Raw genomic sequence first — 26965 nt, 5'->3', positions numbered from 1 at the left:
CTGTGTTGTACATGAAATGAATTTATTTAAACAGTGAAAACGTTGTGTACAGTTTCAGTGAGGTTAGTGAGTCTGAACTGATACCATTTGTCTCTGTGCAGTATGACAGAAGTCAGCACAACGCAGTCTATTGCTACGGGTTAAGATGAGGGGAATGAATACAAGTTACTGGGATAATATACCACCATTTTCTGATGGTTAAATACACTGCCTTTCATATCATATCAGAGCACAACAGGGAGATTGAGTTGATTTTCTGATGTATATAGTGTAATATTACTGCAAGGTGATGTGTGAAAGTCAAGTGGCTTTTCTTCAGTAATTACACACCAAGATGGAGGTTAGTTTGATGGCGGATGGACACATCCATTGTAATAAAGAAATTAACTGAAATAAAAGTTTACATAGTACAGTAGTTCTTCCCAGTCAGCAAAGTGACTACTACAGATACACTGTTTAGTAGCCCACAACGGAGAGCCATGTTGGCACTAAACATTTGGGGACAATAGTGGATGGAATGCAGAGTAGAATTGGATTGTTGGGTACCAACACAGATCGACAGGGTGGTTGGAGTACGTTCCACTTCTCAATCAGCACACCCTACTACAGTACTGGTAGCAGGAACACAGGAGTACGTTCCACTTCTCAATCAGCACATCCTACTACAGTACTGGTAGCAGGAACACAGGAGTACGTTCCACTTCTCAATCAGCACATCCTACTACAGTACTGGTAGCAGGACACACGGACACAGGTGGTACTACGACATCAGATCAGTGCCCACTGTAGCAAAACGTTTCACAACAAAAACAAGTTTCTCTGGGACAAATTCAGGTACATTCCTCCCGGTTTGGTTCTTAGTGATACACACCAGTCCTTGAGTCTGAGGAAATACTTCATATGGCACAGTAGAGTTGACTACTCTGTACCTAAGGAATGCTACAATCAGCACTTTCTGTATATTCCTAGTCTTCTGCACCTGATCTAAAGTATCACAAACACTGGTGTGGACAACATACACAGTAGCTTCACCCAAGAACTAACAGCCATGGTGACAGCCAGGACTATCAACCTTGGTTACATACTAATTGCTTCCTTAATAGACACATCAAAAGACCTTTGATTTGTTAGCAAGTTCAGAAAGTAAATGTAATTAGTTGATAGACATGGAAAGTCTTTTGGTGTCTCAAATGATACCCTGGCCACGTTAAGTTGCCAAACATTGCAGATAGAAATGCCATGAATAGAGCTGATGTTATTCCTTATTCTACATGTCAGAGGCATGTTTGTTCTACAATGCTTATTTCTATCTGAACATTCCAAAAAGTTGCGTCTTGCTGAACGCGCCCCCTATAGTGTACTATCCTCAGTAGAAAGGCTTCGGATGCAGTTTAGTTGAGACGAGGAAGGGAAACCACGATGCATATCGATGTGTTTGTAGAATGATGATCAAATGTCTGAACAATACAATACTTCCTAGTGAGAGGTAGTGATGGAAACACTAGTAGTGGGTTCTGACATAGCAGTCAATATGAAAGAAACAGAAAGATCACTCTGGTAGACACACAGCATGTGTTGGGCAGGGGAGTTCTTTGCAGGCTTTGGGTGTGTCTCTAGCCATCAATGTCCCAGCTGAAGAGATGATGCTTCACCAACATGTCTTGGACTCCTTCCTTCAGTGGCCTCTGATCTTTCTCCTGGAGGGGGGAATAAAGAGTGAAAGAAAGAGGCTGTTTGTTTAAAGGGAGTGTATAAGGAACAGCAGTTGCTGGGTGCAGTTTAAAATGTCCACAATGGAGGTCAAAGGGTTATGGGTGAGGTGTGCGCATTGGGATGGTTTTCACCAATGTTCAATATTCTACTATCACTAGCCACCACCAGCTACGTTCTCCAACAACTGAACCAGGAACAGCTTGTTGTTTAGATAACTCTAGTTTCCTATTCGAGTCCCTAAACCCATAGATGAGTAACTAGACCAACTACATTGACCAGAGATCAGAGTTTACCTAGAGATCCCAACTAAAGAGGTAATGGTCAACCAACGCATCTGCAACCCCTTCTTTGAGAATGGTTTTGCAGAATTCAGCCACACACAGGTATGAGTTCACAGGGTGGGTGGGTGTGTTTTACACACATACACACATACATACATACATACCTCTTTCTTGGCAGGCAGCTCACAGTCCTGAGAGAGACTGAAGGCAAACTTTGAGAGAACCCTAAGGAAACATCACCTTTTTAAAAACACACCACCATCCTTTCCACACATACACCATTTTATATCAATTTCACTTCATCCTGGCCTCTAAGTCTTTCAAAAATAATCTAGCTGTTAATACGCTTGAATGGCGTGATTTAATCTTGTAATAGTCTGCTGGCACCGTCTGTGTGCGTCGCTCTCGCATTCATTTTCACTTGTGATCTCACAGTTTCACTCAAATCTCTTTGTTTTATTTCTCAATCATTCGTTCCAATCTCTTCTCATTCTCTCTTAATCTCTCCCACTCTGTCTCTCTCGTGAACATCTGTCTCCATCTTTTACCTGAGCTCACACTTGATCTGGACCCATCCTGGGCTGCGTAGGAAGGACCAGGGCTGGTACCACTTCTCCACTGCAGGCATACTGGAACACAACACCTCCAACCACAGGTGTAACACCTGCTCACTGTGGGGTGAGAGAGATGTGGTTAGGGAGTGTTCACTGATAAGAGGGACAGCCAGGATCTCTGAGTGAGAGAATCTGTGTGACTCACTTGAGGCCCACGCAGAGGAGCGAGCGGAACTTGACGTCCATCTGAGCGTGTGCAGAGTCGTGGCTCATATTTACAGACTGCACCGCCTGAAAGAGACAGACGGAGGGCGCTGAAGCATCACTGAAACAAATGCTTATGAACAAAACATTCAGTGTAAAACTGTCTGTAGCCTAAGGCCTATGTTTCTAACAGTCAACCTTCACAGCCCATCGGCCCCTACCACTAGGCAGTTCCTCATTCCCCCTTTGAAAGCACCTGAAATGCAGATACTAAGTATCATCATTTTTTAAATTGTACTTTTTTCCTCCTTTATCTCCCTAATTTCGTGATATCCAATTGGTAGTTACAGTCTTGTCCCATCGCTCCAACTCCTGTACGGACTCAGGAGAGTTGAAGGTCGAGAGCCATGCATACTCTGAAACACGACCCCGCCAAGCCACACTGCTTGTTGACACATTGCTCGCTTAACCCAAAAGCCAGCTGCACCAATGTGTCGGAGGAAACACCGTACACCTGGCGACTGAAGTCAGCGTGCAGACGCATGGCCTGGGACATCCCAGCCAGCCAAACCCTCCCCTAACCTGGACGGCACTGGGTCAATTGTGCGCAGCCTCATGGGCCTCCCAGAGGTTTGTCAGTGAATTATTGTATAGTCAGTCTAGCCCGGGATTCAACCTGGGTCTGTAGTGACGCCTCTAACATTGTGATGGAGTGCCTTAGTCCGCTGCACCACTCAGGAGGCCCAGATACTGTAAATTCAATAGAGAACTAGGTCCCATATTACACAGTTCTTTCAGATCTTGGAGATGGAATGAAGAAGTCTTTAGTGGCGGGGAGTCTTTAGTGGCAGTCTTTAGTGGCAGGGTGTGAGGAAGTCTTTAGTGGCAGGGTGTGAGGAAGTCTTTAGTGGCAGGGTGTGAGGAAGTCTTTAGTGGCAGGGTGTGAGGAAGTCTTTAGTGGCGGGGTGTGAGGAAGTCTTTAGTGGCGGGGTGTGAGGAAGTCTTTAGTGGCGGGGTGTGAGGAAGTCTTTAGTTGAGGAAGTCTTTAGTGGCGGGGTGTGAGGAAGTCAGTGGCGGGGTGTGAGGAAGTCTTTAGTGGCGGGGGTGAGGAAGTCTTTAGTGGCGGGGTGTGAGGAAGTCTTTAGTGGCGGGGTGTGAGGAAGTCTTTAGTGGCGGGGTGTGAGGAAGTCTTTAGTGGGGTGTGAGGAAGTCTTTAGTGGCGGGGTGTGAGGAAGTCTTTAGTGGCGGGGTGTGAGGAAGTCTTTAGTGGCGGGGTGTGAGGAAGTCTTTAGTGGCAGGGTGTGAGGAAGTCTTTAGTGGCAGGGTGTGAGGAAGTCTTTAGTGGCAGGGTGTGAGGAAGTCTTTAGTGGCGGGGTGTGAGGAAGTCTTTAGTGGCGGGGTGTGAGGAAGTCTTTAGTGGCGGGGTGTGAGGAAGTCTTTAGTGGCGGGGTGTGAGGAAGTCTTTAGTGGCGGGGTGTGAGGAAGTCTTTAGTGGCGGGGTGTGAGGAAGTCTTTAGTGGCGGGGTGTGAGGAAGTCTTTAGTGGCGGGGTGTGAGGAAGTCTTTAGTGGCGGGGTGTGAGGAAGTAAACAGGCTTGTTATAGGATAACATTTACAAAAGGACTCACTCTATAGAGCAGCTCCTCCGGTGTGAGAACCTTGCCATCCTCATCTAATCTGGGGGGAGAAAGAGAGAACTGATGGACTGCACCACACAACTAAGACAACTGTGTAGGAATCCTAGTTGTTCATATGGTACAGAGGTCTGTGTGTGTCTAAGTTACCTGTAGGTCTTACACAGCACCAGTCTGGAGTAGACCGAGTTAAAGTCCCTCTCCACCTCTCTACTGGCTGCCTGAGGAGAAAACAGAGAGAACAGTCAGGGAAGGCACCGACAGACAGACACTGAACCCAGCCCTCGGTCTCCTACCTCCTCTATGAAGAGCCAGGGGTGGCAGGGTCCTCCCAGTATGGAGGGTTTCTTCAAACCGTGTTGGAAGATGGCCTTCAGGGCAGGACACAACGTCCCTCTAACCAGGTCTGTCACCGCCTCAGTCACCGAGTCATCACCCGCCAGAGAGTACTGGGGACAGCAGACCAGTTATACATACAATACTGACAAACCCATAGACTGGATATATCCACTAAAAGAACACTGACAAATTTAAGTCTGTTTTTACTAGACTGACTACACAATAATTCACTGACAAACCTCTTTGCTCCGCTCATCGAGGATTTCTACGAACTTGGCTGGAAACCAACCTTGAGTAAGAGAACAGATCATGAGATAGAAGGTTCCCCAAAGTGTTAGGAAAACATAGACTACAACATTCTACAGGACGTGTGGAGGGGAGATTGGGACAGAGATGGACATTCTACAGGACGTGTGGAGGGGAGATTGGGACAGAGATGGACATTCTACAGGACGTGTGGAGGGGAGATTGGAACAGAGATGGACATTCTGGGACAGAGAGGACGTGTGGAGGGGAGATTGGGACAGAGATGGACATTCTACAGGACGTGTGGAGGGGAGATTGGGACAGAGATGGACATTCTACAGGACGTGTGGAGGGGAGATTGGGACAGAGATGGACATTCTACAGGACGTGTGGAGGGGAGATTGGGACAGAGATGGACATTCTACAGGACGTGTGGAGGGGAGATTGGGACAGAGATGGGGTGTTTTCATTCACCTCTCAGCCCGTTGAGCTCTCCCACCCAACAGTGCTCATCTTTCTGGGAAAAAATCTGAGGGAGAAAGAGAAAAACAGAGGGATGAGATGGAGGAGTGAGTTAGTCACTTTTGTAAAACGTTTTTATTTTTTTTAAATATTTTTTTTTAACATGCATGTTTTCACATACATTTCACACGCTGTGTTTGCAAAAACAAAGTCAGTGTGCTGTTAACAGTATAGCTTTCCCACTGTCCCTGTACCATACCGGGCTCCAACTAGTGCTACTCTGCTCACAAACACACGTGACCAACTTCCTTGACAACGTACCAACGGATTGAGCTACACAAATACATGGCAACATTTAAAGCAAGCTGTGGAGTGAAATTACAGCACTTAACTCCATTACATGTATGTGTTCTGTCCACTCACTGTGATGATGTCGTTCTTCCTGAAGCCCAGTTCGTCGTCGTCATGGCGCTCAAAGTCCAACAGGGCTTTGGCCCGTCTCCGTCGGTTACGAGACACAACCAGGAAGTTCTCGTGGTCTCTCTGGTGGCTCTCCATGGAGTAGTCTGGAGTCAGGTCCTGAGAGGAGGAGGGACAGCGGGAGGGAGAGAGAGAAAGATGAAGAGAAGGCGAGAGGGGGAGGGACATAGATTAATCTAATCAAATTAGCTCAGAATGTGCTAGTGACTTGTGCATCAAACATGTCAATCAGAATGACTCCACTATTTCCTAACTGTGTCGCAGTGTGAAGAACCATTGATTTAATGACCGAGTGACTCATTGTTGGGTAACATGACTCACGGCGCTGCTGTGTCAGGGGAAGAATTCAATTATATGACTCATGCCACGATTACACCAGGCACTACCTAAAGCCATCTACTGGAGATCAGTCATGGGAAAGGGGGATAACCTAGTCAGTTGTACAACCATGCATTCAACTGAAATGTGTCTTTGCATTTAACCCAACCCCTCTGAATCAGAGGGGCAGAGGGCGGCCTTAAATTGGCATCCAGGTCTTCAGCACCAGCATGGGGGAGGACAAGAGATTCATACATTCAGCGACTTAACGGCCAGCGACTGAGCTCAGAGACCAGAAAGTCACACATTTCTGCTAATTATCAGCAAGGCGACCACAAGATAACCAGGATAACCCTACCTAGCATTGTCACCATGCCAAATAGGCTAAGGTGACATTGTGCATGGTATTTAGGGAGAGCTCAGCTACTTCTTACTACAAGGCAGCTTCTCTTAAACGCGGGGTCAGTGAAACTGAGTCGATTCAGTAGTGAGACTCACAGTGCTGGTGTGTTGGGGGTCCAGACAGCTATATGATTCAGTAACGAGATTCAGTGCTGGTGTGTTGGGGGTCCAGACAGCTATATGATTCAGTAACGAGATTCAGTGCTGGTGTGTTGGGGGTCCAGACAGTGGCTGTTCCACTGGATGTATGATTTTCAGTAGTGAGAGCGTCTGCTAAATGACTTAAATGTAAATGTAAATGTGAGACTCACAGTGCTGGTGTGTCCAAACAGCTATATGATTCAGTAATCTGATTCAGTAGTGAGACTCACAGTGCTGGTGTGTTTTGGTGGTCCAAACAGCTATATGATTCAGTAGTGAGACTCACAGTGCTTGTGTGTCGGGGGTCCAGACAGTGGAAGTGTTCAGCGGTGCGGGTGATGGCCTCTCGGAGCGCTGCTACCAGCTCTGTCTGCTTGATGTTCTTAGACTTGAGAGCCTCCGCCTCGTCCTCACCCCACAACAGAGAGCTCAGAGTGGACTTCCTACGTAGCGACTGTCTCCTCACAACCTATAGACACACTCTGGTTAGACATGCTATCACACACACACACACACACACACACACACTTCTATCAGACCACTCACTTTATTGAGGTTGTTGTTGAGTGTGTGGGAGTTGTTTGTGTTGAGCTGGGCCTGCTCATTGAGGATGTAAGCCAGGTGTTTGTTCCTCTGGGCCTCCAGTGTGTCCTGGGACAGCGCCCCCGCCAGCCTCATGGCCTCCCCCAGTACAGCAGCCCCGTCACCCAGCTGGCTGGGCAGATCGGACAGCGTGTTGAAGATGGACGCAGAGTTCTCAGAGGACACCAGCTCCTCCTCCTGTAGGGGAGAGAGGAGAAGGTCAACCTCCTGTAGGGGGGAGAGGAGAGGGTTAAACAGGGGAACGACCAATCCCAAATCCCCAGGACACTTGTAGGCCTCTAGATCTGAAAGGGTTGGATAGATGTAAGAAAAAGAGGTGGAGTTATTACTGTATGATTTTCAATACCAATCCAATCCTTTCTGATCTACACAGGTCTAGGGAGTAGGGGTTGGTTTAAAAGCAAACCAAACCAGCCAGCCAATGAGAAACAACTATCCCACCTTGATCTTGAGCATGCCCAGTGTGACCTGGAAGAGGACCACAGAGCCCTGGTAGAACAGAAGGTCCCAGATCCTCAGCAGGATGCGGATGTCCACCACACTGGCAAACGATGTCAGGAACCAGTGCAGCGTGATCAGAGACAACTCTGGGGGAGGAGAGGAGACGAAGGGAAGGGTTAGGACACACAGGCAGGTTGGTCTCCTACACTACACCTGACATTCTTAGCAATGTTTGTGGCCTCTAAACACCAGACTTTAAAAGCCTTGTTGCAGTTTCCCTGTAGCTCCCCTAGATCCCTATTCACATTTTTACATTAACATCTTAGTCATTTAGCAGACGCTTTTATCCAGAGTGACTTACACTAGTGCATTCAATCTTAAGTTAGCTATGTGTGAGACAACCACAGTTCCTTTTCCTTCATAAAGTAGTTACCAGCAAAGTAGGATAAGACGAGTGTTAAAGTGTAAAGAACCCCCCCCATCTCTCTCACCGATGTCGTGCTCCTGCAGAAGCCTGTCCAGGCTTGGTAGATACTGGACTATGAGCTGTCTGAGGACCCTCTGGTCTGTCTGGACCCCCAGCAGGGTGGAGGAGAAGTAGGAGGGTGGCAGCAGGTCCTCGATCAGGGCACACATCATCCACAGCACGTCCTCCTCCTCCAGGAACAGCAACAGACATGACACCACCTGGGGATGGGGAGAGCGTGGAGAAAATAAACAGAAGAGATTAGATCTTTATTGTCCCCGTTGGGCAATTCGGTTGCAGCGAAAATACAGTCTGGGCAGATACAAACATATAGAAATTACAGTAGAGGTATTACAAACTCCCTAGATTAAAGAGTTCATCAAGAACACAAGATCAAAGTAATATTTAAAATACTATTTAAAACGTGCAGAAAGGGACCTGGATCATATGCCAGGTCTTTACCAGACAGAGGAAAGTGTATTAACCTGGATGGTAATATGCCAGGTCTTTACCAGCCAGAGGAAAGTGTATTAACCTGGATGGTAATATGCCAGGTCTTTACCAGCCAGAGGAAAGTGTATTAACCTGGATGGTAATATGCCAGGTCTTTACCAGACAGAGGAAAGTGTATTAACCTGGATGGTAATATGCCAGGTCTTTACCAGCCAGAGGAAAGTGTATTCACCTGGATGGTAATATGCCAGGTCTTTACCAGCCAGAGGAAAGTGTATTAACCTGGATGGTAATATGCCAGGTCGTTACCAGCCAGAGGAAAGTGTATTAACCTGGATGGTAATATGCCAGGTCTTTACCAGACAGAGGAAAGTGTATTAACCTGGATGGTAATATGCCAGGTCTTTACCAGCCAGAGGAAAGTGTATTAACCTGGATGGTAATATGCCAGGTCTTTACCAGACAGAGGAAAGTGTATTAACCTGGATGGTAATATGCCAGGTCTTTACCAGACAGAGGAAAGTGTATTCACCTGGATGGTAATATGCCAGGTCGTTACCAGACAGAGGAAAGTGTATTAACCTGGATGGTAATATGCCAGGTCGTTACCAGCCAGAGGAAAGTGTATTAACCTGGATGGTAATATGCCAGGTCTTTACCAGCCAGAGGAAAGTGTATTCACCTGGATGGTAATATGCCAGGACTTTACCAGCCAGAGGAAAGTGTATTAACCTGGATGGTAATATGCCAGGTCTTTACCAGCCAGAGGAAAGTGTATTCACCTGGATGGTAATATGCCAGGTCTTTACCAGCCAGAGGAAAGTGTATTAACCTGGATGGTAATATGCCAGGTCGTTACCAGACAGAGGAAAGTGTATTAACCTGGATGGTAATATGCCAGGTCGTTACCAGCCAGAGGAAAGTGTATTAACCTGGATGGTAATATGCCAGGTCTTTACCAGCCAGAGGAAAGTGTATTAACCTGGATGGTAATATGCCAGGTCTTTACCAGACAGAGGAAAGTGTATTAACCTGGATGGTAATATGCCAGGTCTTTACCAGACAGAGGAAAGTGTATTAACCTGGATGGTAATATGCCAGGTCTTTACCAGACAGAGGAAAGTGTATTCACCTGGATGGTAATATGCCAGGTCTTTACCAGCCAGAGGAAAGTGTATTAACCTGGATGGTAATATGCCAGGTCGTTACCAGACAGAAGAAAGTGTATTAACCTGGATGGTAATATGCCAGGTCGTTACCAGCCAGAGGAAAGTGTATTAACCTGGATGGTAATATGCCAGGTCTTTACCAGACAGAGGAAAGTGTATTAACCTGGATGGTAATATGCCAGGTCGTTACCAGATCTGCACAGAGGAAAGTGTATTAACCTGGATGGTAATATGCCAGGTCTTTACCAGCCAGAGGAAAGTGTATTAACCTGGATGGTAATATGCAGACCATTTTAACCTGGATGGTAATATGCCAGGTCTTTACCAGACAGAGGAAAGTGTATTAACCTGGATGGTAATATGCCAGGTCGTTACCAGCCAGAGGAAAGTGTATTGACCTGGATGGTAATATGCCAGGTCGTTACCAGCCAGAGGAAAGTGTATAGACCTGGATGGTAATATGCCAGGTCGTTACCAGACAGAGGAAAGTGTATTAACCTGGATGGTAATATAAAGGTCTTTACCAGACAGAGGAAAGTGTATTAACCTGGATGGTAATATGCCAGGTCGTTACCAGCCAGAGGAAAGTGTATTAACCTGGATGGTAATATGCCAGGTCGTTACCAGACAGAGGAAAGTGTATTAACCTGGATGGTAATATGCCAGGTCGTTACCAGACAGAGGAAAGTGTATTAACAATTTCCTAGTTAAAATAAATTCTGGATGGTAATATGCCAGGTCGTTACCAGACAGAGGAAAGTGTATAGACCGTAACTACACAATAGAGCACAGTGAACGTCCTCCTTACCATGCCTGTGCCCTGGCAGTAGCCGATGTCTGGGTAGAGCCATGCCAGGCCCCGCAGTACCCGCCTCAGCCTGGGAACACCCACACTCTGCAGGCTGCATTTTAAACACGCGTTGGAGGGCATGGTCCTTGGCAACAGGTCCTTCTCTATCTGAGAGAGGGGGAAGAGATGGACGAGTCTGGGATGAGAAGAGGTGGAGAGATAGAGGGAAGACAAAGAGAGGGGGAAATATTGTTTTTCAACCAATGTGTTGTAAGAGTTTACAGATTTATTAGCATCTATAAATGAATAATCGACCATTAATAAATCACTTATATTTTTTTAAACAGGTTAACAATGTTTGATCCTCAATCACAGATTTTCATCAAGGAGAGAAACATCTTACATCATCAGTACCATTCCACCCCTCCACCTGGAGTCACCTGTGGTCTCTGGATGTACAGTACCTCAGCATCCAGTACCTGTTTGGCAGCAGTGGTCTCGTCGTTGGTGCTGTTCTTGATCTCTTTGTAGGAGATCTCTGTAGTCCTTTTCTTCTGCAGAGCTCCAGACAGACGCATCCACAACTAGCACCAGAGAGGGGGAGGGGGGTTCAACGGGGAGATGATCCGATTGGAGGACCAAAAAAATAACGTTTATATATAAAATCAGACATAATTATAATGTAAAAACACACAGAAATACGAGCCTTAGGTCATTAATATGGTAAAATCTGGAAACTATCATTTCGAAAATACAAAATGTTTATTCTTTCAGTGAAAAGGGGAAGATGGTATTTTATCTAATGGGTGGCATCCCAAAGTCTAAATATTCCTGTTACATTGCACAACCTTCAATGTTATGTCAAAATTATGTACAATTCTGGCAAATTAATTCGGTCTTTGTTAGGAAGAAATGGTCTTCACACAGTTCCCCGCAACGAGCCATTTCTCCTCCTCCACCACTAAGGTCTGCTTCCCCTGTTTTGCAGCCCAAACTGCTGCATTACCCTGACTCTGTTGCACAGAATGCAAGAGAAGTGACACAATTTCCCTAGTTAAAATAAATTCTTGTTAGCAGACAGTATTAACTAAATATGCAGGTTTAAAAATATATACTTGTGTATTGATTTTAAGAAAGGCATTGATGTTGATGGTTAGGTACACATTGGTGCAACTATTGTGCTTTTTCGTGAATGCGCTTGTTAAATCACCCCTCCACCACTAAGTAGGCTGTGATTCAATGATAAATGAACAGGCACTGCATTGATTATATGCAACTCCAGGACAAGCTAGATAAACTAGTAATATCAACAACCATGTGTAGTTAACTAATGATTATGTTAAGATTGATTGTATTTTATAAGATAAGTTTAATGCTAGCTAGCATCTTACCTTGGCTCCTTGCTGCACCATAACAGGTAGTCAGCCTGCAACGCAGTCTCCTTGTGGAGTGCAATGTTCCCCTATAATCGATGTCCAAAAATGCGGATTACAGATTATGAAAACTTGAAAATCGTCCCCTAATTAAATCAGCCATTCCGATTAATCGCTTCCTCCTCTACAACAGACATCTCTGAATCAGGTTATACACCGTATTTTAGAATGGATTGACCACTTTATCTCCCCTTACTGGTCTGTGGTCTCATTCTGCCTTTTCCTTTGTTAAAACCTCTACTACTGTGTTTTCCTCCACCCCTTACCTGTGGTCTCATGCTGTGTTTTATGCCCCCTCTAGGCCCCCTACCTGTGGTCTCATGTTGTGTGGTATCTCCCCCTCTAGGCCCCCTTACCTGTGGTCTCATGCTGTTTGTGGTATCCCCCCAGCACCAGGGCTTCCCGGAGGCGTTCAGAGTGGGGCAGGGTCTGGGGAGATGAGGTCCCAGGTCAGGTCTCCTACGGTGTGGTTGTGGGTGAACTCCAGGTGGGCCTGCCAGCGCAGCCTCTGCTGGGGGTCCTCTCTCTGGGGCTCTGGCCTCGGCTCTGGCTCTACTCCATCTGGAAGGGGAGAGAGATGGTGTTCAACTGCAGTTATCATTGTTCAGGGTTATACTCCTGCATTCCTGTTACTTTGGCACTGTCTGCTTCCCCTGTTTTAATGATTTCTCCTCCTCCACCACTAAGGTCTGCTTCCCCTGTTTTAATGATTTCTCCTCCTCCACCACTAAGGTCTGCTTCCCCTGTTTTAATGATTTCTCCTCCTCCACCACTAAGGTCTGCTTCCCCTATTTGAATGATTTCTCCTCCACCACTAAGGTCTGCTTCCCCTATTTGAATGATTTCTCCTCCTCCACCACTAAGGTCTGCTTCCCCTATTTTAATGATTTCTCCTCCTCCACCACTAAGGTCTGCTTCCCCTGTTTGAATGATTTCTCCTCCTCCACCACTAAGGTCTGCTTCCCCTATTTTAATGATTTCTCCTCCTCCACCACTAAGGTCTGCTTCCCCTATTTTAATGATTTCTCCTCCTCCACCACTAAGGTCTGCTTCCCCTATTTTAATGATTTCTCCTCCTCCACCACTAAGGTCTGCTTCCCCTATTTTAATGATTTCTCCTCCTCCACCACTAAGGTCTGCTTCCACTGTTTTAATGATTTCTCCTCCTCCACCACTAAGGTCTGCTTCCCCTATTTTAATGATTTCTCCTCCTCCACCACTAAGGTCTGCTTCCCCTGTTTGAATGATTTCTCCTCCTCCACCACTAAGGTCTGCTTCCCCTGTTTTAATGATTTCTCCTCCTCCACCACTAAGGTCTGCTTCCCCCGTTTTAACCCATTAGACATGGGCCCAACAACAGCCCCAGTGTTCAGCTGTGTCTCAGTTCCTTTACAGTGGACTATGTCTACAGTATCAGCAACAGGTCAATAGGATTTCAGCAAGCAGTGCAAGTTACTTTACCTTTATTTAACTAGGCAAGTCAGTTAAGAACAAATTCTTATTTACAATGACTGCCTTTCCCCCAGCTAAACCCTAACCTGGATGACACTGTCCAATTGTGCGCCATCCTATGGGACTCCCAATCACGACCGGTTGTGATACAGCCTGAAATCGAACCAGGATCTGTAGTGACACCTCTAGCACTGAGATGCAGTGTCTTAGACCGCTGTGCCACTCGGGAGGTCCCAATTCAATGCCTGTGAATTGATCACAGGTATTGAATTGATCGGTCACACGTTGCATACTGTAACTGTACAGCTATGGCTGAAAAAATCTGAAAGACGATGGCCAGAGCTTACCCATGATGTTGCGTAACGATTTCATTCAATAAGTCAGTTTTAGTCAACGCATGGAATAGTTGGGAAATGACAAATCCGAAGTGCCCACTTTGTGCAAATGTGGTGTGTTTTCCTATGATATATGACATACACATTATGTTCAGCCTACGTTACATTTCAGGGCTGGGTTTTATTTGGATGTTACCACCAACCAGCATGCCACTGTTTATTCATCAGAAACAGGTGCAGTGTTATTCATTTTCATGACTGAGATGAGCCAAACAGCCTTGTGTCCACTTGTCAACCTGAGCCATGGAGCAAATTAAAATGGGGCGTGGAAATGGGATTTTGCACCTCCACTTTTTTTTTTTTTTTTTTTTTACCAGAAATGAATCATCCATTGGATAATATATTTTTAAGAAAGACTAGCTAAAAATAAAAATGTATATGACCATTTTATAAATGGAATAATTGCGTGATATGATAATATTTTGCAAACGCGCAGCCGTATAGTGGTCAAAACCAACGTTGCTTCTCTACGCGTTCCACTGCTTTGATTGGTGTAACGTTAGCTAGAAACCACAACCGTCTATCAAGATAATGAAAAGCACCCGTGAAAGAACATTCAAGGAACTTCGTCACATCATTTGCGGCGTGATTGATCATGAGGTAAGTCATTGTGTTGCCCATCATATCACTTCCCGTGAGAACTATGAGCACAGGCTGACTTGGCTTTGTTGTACCGCAGCCGAAGCCTACCAGCAGCATGCCAGCAGCCTGCCAGCAGCCTACCAGCAGCCTACCAGCAACCTGCCATCAGCCTGTCAGCAGCCTGCCAGCAGCCTACCAGCAGCCTGCCAGCAGCCTACCTCCCAAAGGTTGCACTGTGTCCATTACAATGGAGAAAAACACATTTCAGCTTTATTTCAATAGTCATCTATATTACTGGAGCGTCATATTTTTTCTAACAATTTCAATGGTGGATTCGTGGACGCAATTTAGGGAAGATGCCACAACTATGGAGATAAAAATAGATGGTGAAGTCAAAGACAGGCCAGTGGTTACCATCTGTGGAGTAGCTTTCCCTAAATCAATGCTTATGACTTGGTGCAACTCAACTGTGTTTTGATCCAGGGAAAAGAAAGAGGGCTGAGCACAACCCACCACGGTAGTCAACTCTTAATCTACTGAATGACTGCTAACATATTGCTGGGTGAGTAAAGACCGATATCATTTAAAAGAAGCAAATCACATTCAAATTGATGCATGCAATGAGTGATATATCTGTGATGTTGAAGGTTTGAGTCCTATGTTTTCTTCTTACCATCACTGTCCAGCCTGAAGCCAAACTCATCATACTGCAGTTCTGCCTCCTCTGTTGGGTCCTTCTGTAAACGGAGACAATAAGAGCCATACAACAAGTCCCATGACATATTATATTAAAGTACAAGATAAATCACAGTAAACACTAAGGGTTAAGCAGGTACCTTTATAGGTCAATGAGTGCAAACAAGAAGCTACAAGAATTAATGGCAAAAAATATGAGTATGGGCAGGTGTGGTAAAAACATTCACATTCAATAAATCCAGAAATAGCCTAGAAAACCACAGTACTAAGCTAGAGGCTCCCTCTCCTCAGTGTTTACCTAGCAGTACAAAGATGTTAGGTCAGTCTGTACCTGATAGTACTTGGCCAGGATGTCCTGGGGCCACATACTGGAGGTCAGGGCTGAGAAGGGGCCTCCAGGGGCTGGAGTGTAACCACCTGGAACACAGAGGGGGGAAGGAATGAGAGAAGAGGGAGATAGAAGAGGAAAATGAGGTACTGTGAAGATAAACTGATTGTGAGTCAAATAATGTGAGGGACATAAAGAAAATAGAAGGACAAGAGAGGAAACATGAAGGGAAAGGGGCAAGGTGGGATGACAGAGGACTGAATGAGAATAGACGGACAGGAGGAAAATCAAACCCCGACAGAGAAGATTGAGAGAAAGACGGAATGGAAAATGATGGGGGGGTGAGAGCAGAAACTGGCAGAAGGATAATCAAAAGCACTATCAGAAAGGGGAAGCGTAAGGGAAAGAAAAGGGAGAGGACGGAGGGATTGAGGGAGGGAGGAGGGGAAGAGAGGGATGGGAGCCCTTACCTGACATGCCGGAGGAGAGCAGAATGAATAAGGTGTGTGTTGGTGTAGACAATCACTCTGGGAAAGGAGGGAGATCAGATACTAGCACCGACTCTGGAAGGAGAAAACACATACTGGGTCAGACAGGAAATTTGTAACTCACTCACACTAATGTCCCAAAGATTAGTCCCCCTTTAGTTAACTCCTTTTTGAATCCAAGAGTGGCAGAAGAGCTCCTGCATGTTCAGTTTGGTCTTCAATTCCATGTAGCAAGGTAGCCAGCATCAGTACATCCTTTCGTAATCAGTCTTTCCCTCCCCTAGTAAGGAGGGGTCAGTTCAAACACATTTACAGACACTAGACAGAGCACACAATAAGAGCTTAACCCTTCTCCATGTGAAGCAGTAGAACTACTGGAGCAACAGCCTCTCTCTCATGAACACACCTCTTCCTTATAGAAATCAAACAAAACAGAAGACACTCACATGACCTATTCTTGCACCATGCTGGATCAAAACTGATAGAACAAGAGAGGGAGGTCAGGATGGAGAGAGATACAATGAGGAAAGAGATTGAAGTGAGAGATGAAGAACAGATCATCAGAGCAAGAGAGGGAGCGAGTGGGAGAAAGAAAGAACTGGGGGTGTGTGAAGGAGGAAGAAAGAGGGATAAAACTCTGAAGCACCAACTGTTCTCATGCAATAATCATGGCAACGTGACCATGGCTGCTGCTCTACATACTGTAAATATTGCCCTTCCTTGACTTCTCTCACAAACACACACACTAGAAGAGTGTTATTGTCATGAAAGTAAACCCATGACATGCCTAGCTCCTCAGGGAGCAGAAGGGGGGGCTGGCAGCAGCATTTCAACCTGGTGAATTTGAATGAGCAGCAGTTAAGTGTACCCATTAAGACCACTTCCATCTTTGGATTCAAAGTAGAAAAAGAAAAATGTTCTGCTATTTAATGTTTCAACCAGTTATTCTAAGCCTCTCTTTGTTAGTGATGGCTGTTTAACAGTCTGATGGCCTTGAGATTGAAAAACAGCTTCTGTCTCTCGGTCCCAGCTTTGATGCATCTGCACTGACCTCATCTTCTGGATGATAGCAGGGTGAACAGGAGTGGCTCAGGTGGTTGTTGTCCTTGATGATCTTTTTGGCCTTCCTGTGACATCGGGTGCTGTAGGTGTCCTGGAGGGAAGGTAGTTTGCCCCCGGTGATTCTTTGTGCAGACCGCACCACCCTCCTCCCTTTGTGCAGTTGCCGTACCAGGTGGTGATACAGTCCGATAGGACTGTTGCGCCTTCTTCACCACGCTGTCTGTGTGGGTGGACTAGTTCAGTTTGTCCGTGATGTGTACGACGAGGAACATTTTAAAAAACCTTCTCCATTACTGTCCTTTGTTTTGTTGACATTGAGTGAGAGGTTATTGAACTTTCCGGACACCACACTCAGAGGGAACGGACCTCCTCCCTGTAGGCCGTCTCGTCGTTGTTGGTAATCAAGCCTGAGTAGCAGACAGTTTACTCTGGGCACTTTATTCATTCAAGCTACTCAATACTGCCCCCAGCCTTAACAAGTTAAACATATTGCACTTTTACTTTCTTCTCCAACACTTTGTTTTTGCATTATTTAAACCAAATTGAACATGTTTCATTCTTTATTTGAGACTAAATTTATTTGATTTATGTATTAAGTTCAAATAAAGTGTTCATTGTTCATTCAGTATTGTCATTATTACAAATTAGAGGTTGACCGGTTGACCGATCGGAATGGCCGATTAATTAGGGCCGATTTCAAGTTCTTTTTTTTACACCTTTATTTCATCTTTATTTAACGAGGCAAGTCAGTTAAGAACATGTTCTTATTTTCAATGACTGCCTAGGAACAGTGGGTTAACTGCCTCGTTCAGGGGCAGAACGACAGATTTTCACCTTGTCAGCTCGGGATCCAATCTTGCAACCTTACAGTTAACTAGTCCAACGCTCTAACCACCTGCCTCTCATTGCACTCCACGAGGAGTGTTACGCGAATGAAGTAAGTCAAGGTAAGTTGCTAGCTAGCATTAAACTTAACTTGTAAAAAACAATCATAATCACTAGTTAACTACACATGGTTGATGATATTACTAGATATTATCCAGCGTGTCCTGTGTTGCATATAATCGATGCGGTGCATATTGTTGCTCCAATGTGTACCTAACCATAAACATCAATGTCTTTCTTAAAATCAATACACAGAAGTATATATTTTTAAACCTGAATATTTAGCTAAATGAAAACCAGGTTAGCAGGCAATATTAACCAGGTGAAATTGTGTCACTTCTCTTGCGTTCATTGCACGCAGAGTCAGTGTATATGCAAAAGTTTGGGCCGCCTAATTTGCCAGAATTTTACGTAATTATGACATAACATTGAAGGTTGTGCAATGTAACAGGAATATTTAGACTAATGGATGCCACGGAAAGGTTCCGTATTTCACTGAAAGATAAAAATACGGAACGGTATTTCCTAAGTGATTTTCACTGAAAGAATAAACGTTTTTTTGTTTTCGAGATGATAGCCTATCAACTCCGGATTAGGCTTATGTAACCATGAAATTAATGACCTCAAGGCTCTGAAACTTGGAGTAGTTATTCCCCTTTTGCTGGAGCGAGGAGCAGGGAGGGAGAGGGACGGAGGCTATACTGTTACACTGGCAATACTAAAGTGCCTATAAGAACATCCAATAGTCAAAGGTTAATGAAATACAAATGGTATAGAGAAAATAGTCCTATAATAACTACAACCTAAAACTTCTTACCTGGGAATATTGAAGACTCATGTTAAAAGGAACCACCAGCTTTCATATGTTCTAAGCAAGGAACTTAAACGTTAGCTTTCTTACATTGCACATATTGCACTTTTACTTTCTTCTCCAACACTTTGTTTTTGCATTATTTAAACCAATTTGAACATGTTTCATTATTTATTTGAGGCTAAATTGATTTTATTGATGTATTATATCAAGTTAAAATAAGTGTTCATTCAGTATTGTTGTAATTGTCATTATTACAAATTAATTAATTCATTAAAAATCGACCGATTAATTGGTATTGGCTTTTTTGGTCCTCCAATAATCGGGTATCGGTGTTGTAAAATCATAATCGGTCGACCTCTAGTCTGGGTAAGCATTATCTAATTATTAAAACATATTTTTGGGGACAGTTTGTTTTTGATATTGCTACTATACAAATATGCAAGTAACCATTTCACTGTATCATTTCCACCTTCTGTATCCTGTGCATGTGACAAAACCAGATTTTATATAGTGTGTGTTTACTACAGACGGTAATGTGAAGACCTGCACCAAAGTCAGATTAGGATATAGGCCAAGACTGTATTTTTACCTGGAGTTTCCTTATTGAAGGCTACTACTTTTAGTCTTGAAATCTTTGGTTGTTTACTACACTACTCTGTTTCGCACATGGCCTCACATGTGAATCATGAAAGTGACGGGTGGGGCTAAGGCTTAAGAGGATGTGAATGATGCTGAATGGGTGTCGACAAAGAAGAGCTCTCCAGTAAGTGAACCAAAACACTAAAAAGGGCAATTTTCTCAAAAGTGGGGTTACAAGTTTAACTTTCAAAGCAGAATTACTTACCCTGCAGTTGAGGAACAATGGGTATCATATACTATTGTTCAGGCTCAGAGTCTCTACCTTTATCCCAATATATTTTTTTTAAACGTTTCAAAATGTTTCTCCATAGGACCGAATCCAGATGGTGAGTCACACATATCCACAACCTAATACACCAATATTACCTTTCACTGTTACTTTTAAGTCCGCTTTTGAAAATACATGCATACAAGTACTTATACTTACTCTGAAATAAATGGTATTTTAGTTAATTGCATTACGATCAGTGATTTTAGTATTATGCAAGTAATTTGGGATTAACAAATGACACTGATGATTTGTTGAGTTACTGAATCTCTGATAGAAATCAATACAGTTAAACTATTCACTAGCGAAACATGTAGTCTCATCTCCGTAACCTGCGTATCATTACCGTAATGCACCGATATTGAGATTAGGAAAAATAAAATGTATACTTTAAGCAATTTCGTCTTAATCTTCATCCAGATATATGTGCATAAATACAACTCATAAATAACACTGTATATATAAGTGATGACAAAAACCTTTTAAAAGTTTTGTTACTGGAATGAGAAATTACAAAAAAGTTACATTTGTAATATTTTTATTTTCAGTGTGATGTTTAACTCAGGCCTTGTCATTAGGGGAGCAATGTTACAAAGTATTAGAAATAGATTTGCGTACAACTTTTTGGGACTTTTAAAACGGTTGCAATAAGGAAAGTTTTGAATTGGTAGTTGTGGAAATTGTGGTAAAATGCGTATCTGATCAAAACATGTATCCTAATAATAATATAAATATCTCAGTGATCCAAGAGGAAATGTCATGAAAAATAACACGACATTCTTTGGGTCAAATGTCAGTTGTGTGAGAATTACCCATGCTTGTGTGTATGTTTGTGTGTATGCTTGTGTGTATGCTTGTGTGCATGTTTGTGCGTTTGCGAGGACAAATCAACAGGCGTTAGCCTATCTGGTGAATGAATAACGAAGCCTAAAATCATGTGTGTGAGTGAGAGAGAAACCCTTCTGCAGCCAATGCAGTCAGTAGAAAATCCCCACTCGATAACACACAACTCACACACAGTAGTGTCCCTATCAGTTCATACCCAGACTCATATCACAGCGAGTATAGATAGAGCTTACAGACAAACACAGTTACCCCATCACAGGCCTAAAGAACACCTAGTTGATTACCCATGGAGACAGTTTCCCCCGGAGACAGTGTCGTCTCTTAATCTTGGATTGGGAGGAAAGCTCACTCAAGTCTTATGAGCTGTGTAGCCTAGAAGATGTTTGTTTGCCATTCCTTTGAGCCAACAAGTCATGTTCTCTAATCACTATGACAAAAACACATTACAGCGCCCCTGGGCCCTAGTAACACAGTGTCCATGTTAACAAACAGTACTTAGCCTATTGAAGTTGTAATCAGCGACAGCCAGACTTGTTGACCGGAAGTGATGTGGGGACAGGTCACACAGAAACATTTTAAAAAGCACACACGCTCGCACACACAACTTTAAGTTTTCCAGATGCATTTTACAACACCAGGAGACCTTTTACAAACCTGTTTAGCTTGCTGAACTGTGACAATCACTCCCGGCAACTATACCATGGTAACCAACGACAGCTTCATGGAAACAGACACTGTCGGGAAAACAAACGTTGCGGCAACAACACGACCACCTTGAAATGATTAAACGGCAGGAGGCTCGCTCTTCTGATACAACTTCCTAGAGACCATTCATTCACAGTAAACAGCCCCACTATCACCTCCTCATAAACAGACTACATTAGCATAATAGCTATAGCCAGCCAGCCAAGCATATCAGGCCAACCACCATGGCAACAAAGCAGTCATTCATCCAGACAGGGAGTATCAGCATATGAGGAGGATATTTGGGACTTGAGAAATCAATTGGTGGTTTGGAGGATGGCCAGAGCAGTCTTAGACTAGTCCTTGTGTTTCTCCTGCTTCGGGGGTACAGGGCAACATGTAGGCTACAAAGTCATTTGTTGGATTGGTATTACACATTTATAGCGCAAATGTATCCCTTTTCTACATTCTTAAAGACAATTCTGGAAGAAAGCAAGATAAAAGAGAGATGGATGGGCAGATTTTAAGGCGAGGCTATCCTGTGTTTACCTACACTTTACACAATGAAGATCCTGCTGTGTGGGCTGGGAGTGGCCTGTGTGTGTGAGCCCTCTGAGTCACCAGAGCAGGAGATCTGGCTTGCAGATTCAGTGCCTTTTTATTTTTACAACAATGTGTTTAATGCATGTTTTTAATTATCCATCTAGTTTCTTTGTCCTTCCTCCTGTCGTTGTTAGTACTTATATTTTGTGTTTTATGATGTGAAGCACTGTTGCTTGTATTGAAAGGTGCTATATAAAATATTTTTTAAATGTATTATTATTAAATGGCAGCTACATTTGACATTTGAGTCATTTAGCAGATGTTCTTATCCAGAGCAACTTACAGGAGCAATTAGGGTTAAGTGCCTAGCTCAAGGGTACAGACAGATTTTTTCACCTAGTCGGCTCTGGGATTTGAACCAGCTGCCTTTCAGTTACTGGCCCAATGCTCTTAAAGGAAGTGCTGCGATGGGCCCTCTCCCTCTCTGCTGCTGTAGACTCTGGTGAAAGTGACCTGTTCTCTGCTCAAAATCCTTAATCCATCCCCTTACTCCCTGGCTCTCCTTCCAGCAGGTCCCCTCAGAGCCAGACAGTCACGTCAGCAAATGGTGAGTCACAGCAGGATATATCATTGGACACACACACAATGCAAGAGACTAGCTGCCACGAACACCACTCTGCTCAACAGCTAAATTATGATCAGCAGGCCCCATTCTCTTTGGCATGCTGGCGTCACACCGCACACAAACAGTGGCATACACGCCTCATCACAGGTTCCCACACCTATTCCAACACACAGACATGTAAGACACGGTAACGAGAAATGCCACTTTCTCTGAAATCCCAAATACTATTCTGGGGAAAGCTCCATAAATCCACAGCCTTCCAAGGAGCTTAGAGGGAACTTAAATGTCATCACATCACTCCCTACTGAGGAAACAGGCTCTGCCTCTGATCCAAACGAACACAGTATCCAACAGCATCCGTCACACTGTGGTCTTTAACCACATGACTCACATGACTTTAACATTTCAGTTGTGTACATTACATTTGTTTTATTTGATTACTATCATTTGATTCCAAGTCATTAGCTCTATAGAGCTGCTGCCTACGCTGTCTGCCAAAAATCACTATTTTAGTAGTTCAGAGTAAATAAGGCAGACTTATGACTGCTGAATACCAATACCTTAATGCAACTGCTCTCCGTGTATCCCCTCTTGCTCTTGCATTCATCTGTAGCTTAGTAGCAGGCATAAAAGAAACAGAACGGACAAGCAGCCAAGCAATGGAATATAGGTCAATGTAGTTAATTATCATGTTTTCTGCACTAAACTATGTAGAACATTGGCCAGTTGGAAACTAAAACATCGTACATTTCAGACATGATCCAATTTCTCTACAGAAACTGCAGTACATTGACAGAAAAAAAAGAAACAAAAAGGATTTTCAAATAATTAGCTAGTTGTTTAAAAACAGAAAAAAAAACAACCGACACTTCGGTTAAATCCCTAAGCACTAGTAGTGGTGTGCGACTCCTGTGGTTGGAGTCGCCTCTTGCTCGACTCCAAAATACGCTAAAACGGATGCGCACACACACACCACCTCATTATTGCTGAGTCCTACTAGGAAGACTGCATTTGCATTCTAGAGGACTGACATGAGCATGATGCTGCCCCTTTGCTCATCAACTTAGCCTATAAAAGGACTAGGTGATGTGTAGGAGCAAGAATATTTCTGTGATATATCTGCTGTGTGCAGCCTTGATGGACCCCATGGAAGGACGTGGCGCAATCTACCCTGATAAGGATAGCAAGTTAGCAGACTTAAGGAAAATTAAATGAAACATGCATTTCATAATCAACTAAATATTTTGTCTGCATTACCATGGCCTAGAGGAGTGTCCCAGTTTGACAGTAGGTGATGGGGATACTGTCAAAATGTCACTATTCTAAAAAGCTGGGGTCCACCATGGGGCCCATCAAGGCTGTGCACAGTCATTTAGATTTACATCCCATTACTAAATATGTCATGAATATCCTTTCTTAGTGAAAAAACAAACAATGGAACCTTAACATCAATTACCCCAGAAACCCTATGTCATTTGACTTACCATTATGCCTCTAGAGACATGTCATTACACGGGATGCCACACCCACAATGATGCCCATTGAACCCATTTTTTAATCAGTCTCATAGTCTCATATTTTCACAATAACACACAGGCATTGATTGTTATTGTACAAATGTATAGGATATCCATTACAAAGCTTAAATCTCCCACTTTGCCAGGTGTCCTGCTTAACAATACTCACCCTATACTTTTATATACATTTGATGAATTTTTCGAGGCATTAATAGACAAGACATTGCTGAATACAGATGACCAAAATATAACCTATGCACATGGTTCTGACTGTTTGCCCCGATCCTCTCTGTCCCTTGCTGTCTTGCCTGTTACTCTTTCTCTTCGCTATGAAAAATGTTAGTATGTGTTTGGTCTTCGGTATGTTGAGTGTGGAATAGCTCAGCCTACTCACTGATAGCTCTTACCTCAATGAATTTGCGCGAGACATTGCAAGACAAGAAATAGCCAAATACAGCATTGCGATAGCCTACATCTAGTGATTACTGATGCACGGTTCTGGCTGTCAAGCCTAGTAGCCGACACACCTACCTGTGCCTGGCTGTGCTCCCACCCATCACTCTCTCCCTTGGAGTTGGCTCTTTCTTTACTGTGAAAGATGCAAGAGTTTGTGTTCTCGAAGTAGACTATGGCAAATAGTTTCCACCTTTGCAAAAATAATGAATCTTTGGAGTTGATTCCAAGCGGAGCAGATGTCAGAGAATGGGGCAGATAGTCAAGGAATCGATTATTTTGGAGTCGACTCCCCACCACTAAGCACTAGCAGTTTTTCAGCTAATTTCCTGCAATTCTACACGTTGCCATAGGATGTAGAGAAATGTTTGAAGTTAATATGATATCTGAGTGATATCTGAATAAGGGCCCCTGGTCGCTCATTTGACCATGATTACAACAAGTTTAGATAGCTGGGTAGACAAATTAACCAATCTAAAAATGTTTTGCTGACATGGGCTAATTGAGTGACCATCTGTGACAGCCATAAGATAAAACTACTGATGCACAACCACATTTCGAAATTGCACCTTGTGTTTCTACTATGCTAACTCAGTAAGTTAAGACCAACTGAGTTCCTAAAAACAATAACAAATAAAATATCCGCGGGTCTACAAACAAGTGTACACTGCGCATGTGTGGAAAAACCTAGTAACCACCATCATCCATGCCATGGCACCGATCACAAATCCTCATCAATGAACTCGCCATACTAACGTTAGTTAACTTTAACTTGTCGGTTATAAATAACATGATCATATTCCATTGTAGCAGCAACACATTAACGTTATATTGATGCCAACAGTCCAAGCATATTTCACGACTTGGATGGATGGAAACCTGTATCGTTCGTCATCACTTGACATGAACATATTATTTGATTCGTGATTGTATTGGCTACCTAACAAGCTAAACTTCAGTTTACTAATATGCTGTTCAGAACATGCTAGCTAGCTAGCTAGCTAGCTACATTGCCAATCATGATAGATAGATTCAATGAACATGCATGAAGCCTGGCTGGTAAGTTTGCTCGATAACAACGCTAATGTTACCTAACTGGCGAACTAATAGCTAGCTAGGTAGCTAACCATATGTTAAATATGGCTCTGGCTACAACAAGTGCAGTGTCAGTGACTACATTACAATAGCTAGTATCTTACCTTCTTGTCATTCTGTACAATTGCAAAGGCTGTCCAATGTTTTCCGACGGCGTTTCTTAGTTTTAAAAATAGCTAAATCTGCTACTACTGGGGGTTTCTGTTTTGCGTCATGCACCTGTCTGCGGTGCGTTTCTCTTTGGTATCACTGCGCTTCTCCAATGTTTTCCAATGTGAAAAGTAGTCCCAGATCCCGGAACTTCTGTTTCCATATCCTTCCGCCTTGGACTCGATTAATGACGTGGTGTGGATTGATATGAATGAATATGGATCAATTTCTTTATTTAAATGATATAATGTATACTTTGAAAGTGATTCAGTCCAAGAACATATATTAATAAATTTAAAGATGAAGAATGTCGATATTTGAGAGAAATAAAGTGAGTATCGAAAGAATAGGCATTGAAATTCCTGCTCAATGTAAACAGACGCATTAGCGGATTGCTCTTTGCCTGTCAATCCACTGACCTTGCAATGGCAAATACAGCCCATTACCAGTGAGTGATTAGCTAACTATTGGATGGATGATAGATAATGGCTGATTGATGAGGTTGTTCAGATATATATACTCCTCCCTCTTTCTTTTTCTCCAGCTCCACCACTCCCCCCCATTTCTCCCTCTAGCACTCTCCTATTCATCTATTGTTTGTGTTATTCTCAGCTGTTGTCAGACAGAGTGCCTGGCCCTTGACATAGAATAAACAATGGGAGCACAAGAGTGGGAAGAGAGAGGGAGTGTGTTTGTGTGTGTGTGTGTGTGTACTTACCTTGTGCACAGACATGGAACACTGATCACTTTAATTGACACTAGTCACTTTAATAATGTTTACATACTATTGTACCCACATCATATGTATATACTGTATTCTACTCAAGGCCTATCCTAATTTAACTATTGCTGTACATATACTATTCTATCCTATGTATTCTTCAGCTATACTATATATTCTATCCATATACTATCCATATATATATTGCCTTCTGAGAGGCCATCATTGTAACTACGAAGTTGTTCTTAACTGACTTGCCTAGTTAAATAAAGGTTACATAAAAACACATAAAATTAACATAAATCTGTGGCTAGAGCTGGATTTATAACATATTTCAATAAAGCACTTATCTTCATCACCACACGGTGTCGCTCTTCCCTATATTTCCCCCCCTGCATGTCAATGCCAGATCTGGCTGCCTGCCCTCAAAGACGAAACTCTCTATGGTTCATCACGGTAAGGGACAGCCTCAGAATGGAACTTAATGTGGAGGCAGGTATTAGAGCTGAGCAAGGGGAGCCTGGAGGCGAACAAGCCCTCCTTCAGATGTAAATATCGTGTAGAATAGACCTTGGGACCGGGAACGTCAGCCTG

General features: G+C 43.6%; 1 protein-coding gene across 1 annotated transcript; it reads right to left on the bottom strand.

Annotated features, from left to right (window-relative positions):
• Positions 1–3: 3 nt before the first annotated feature.
• On the bottom strand, positions 4–25762 carry LOC135564695 (small G protein signaling modulator 3-like). Its single transcript, XM_065010383.1, is given in 23 exon segments — positions 4–1697; positions 2159–2219; positions 2543–2665; positions 2754–2839; positions 4380–4428; positions 4536–4606; positions 4682–4834; positions 4964–5013; positions 5445–5499; positions 5856–6011; positions 7060–7242; positions 7320–7583; positions 7818–7963; positions 8309–8504; positions 10714–10863; positions 11160–11279; positions 12395–12425; positions 12520–12557; positions 12559–12689; positions 15231–15294; positions 15585–15670; positions 16052–16144; positions 25605–25762. Coding segments are annotated over 22 exon segments (2304 nt in total). The 5' UTR covers positions 16059–16144; positions 25605–25762; the 3' UTR covers positions 4–1613.
• Between the last annotated feature and the right edge of the window lie 1203 nt (positions 25763–26965).

The sequence above is a fragment of the Oncorhynchus nerka genome, linkage group LG26 (assembly GCF_034236695.1).
Source record: "Oncorhynchus nerka isolate Pitt River linkage group LG26, Oner_Uvic_2.0, whole genome shotgun sequence".
In the NCBI taxonomy this organism is placed as follows: Eukaryota; Metazoa; Chordata; class Actinopteri; order Salmoniformes; family Salmonidae; genus Oncorhynchus; species Oncorhynchus nerka.
This window is presented reverse-complemented; position numbering and strand designations above follow the sequence as displayed.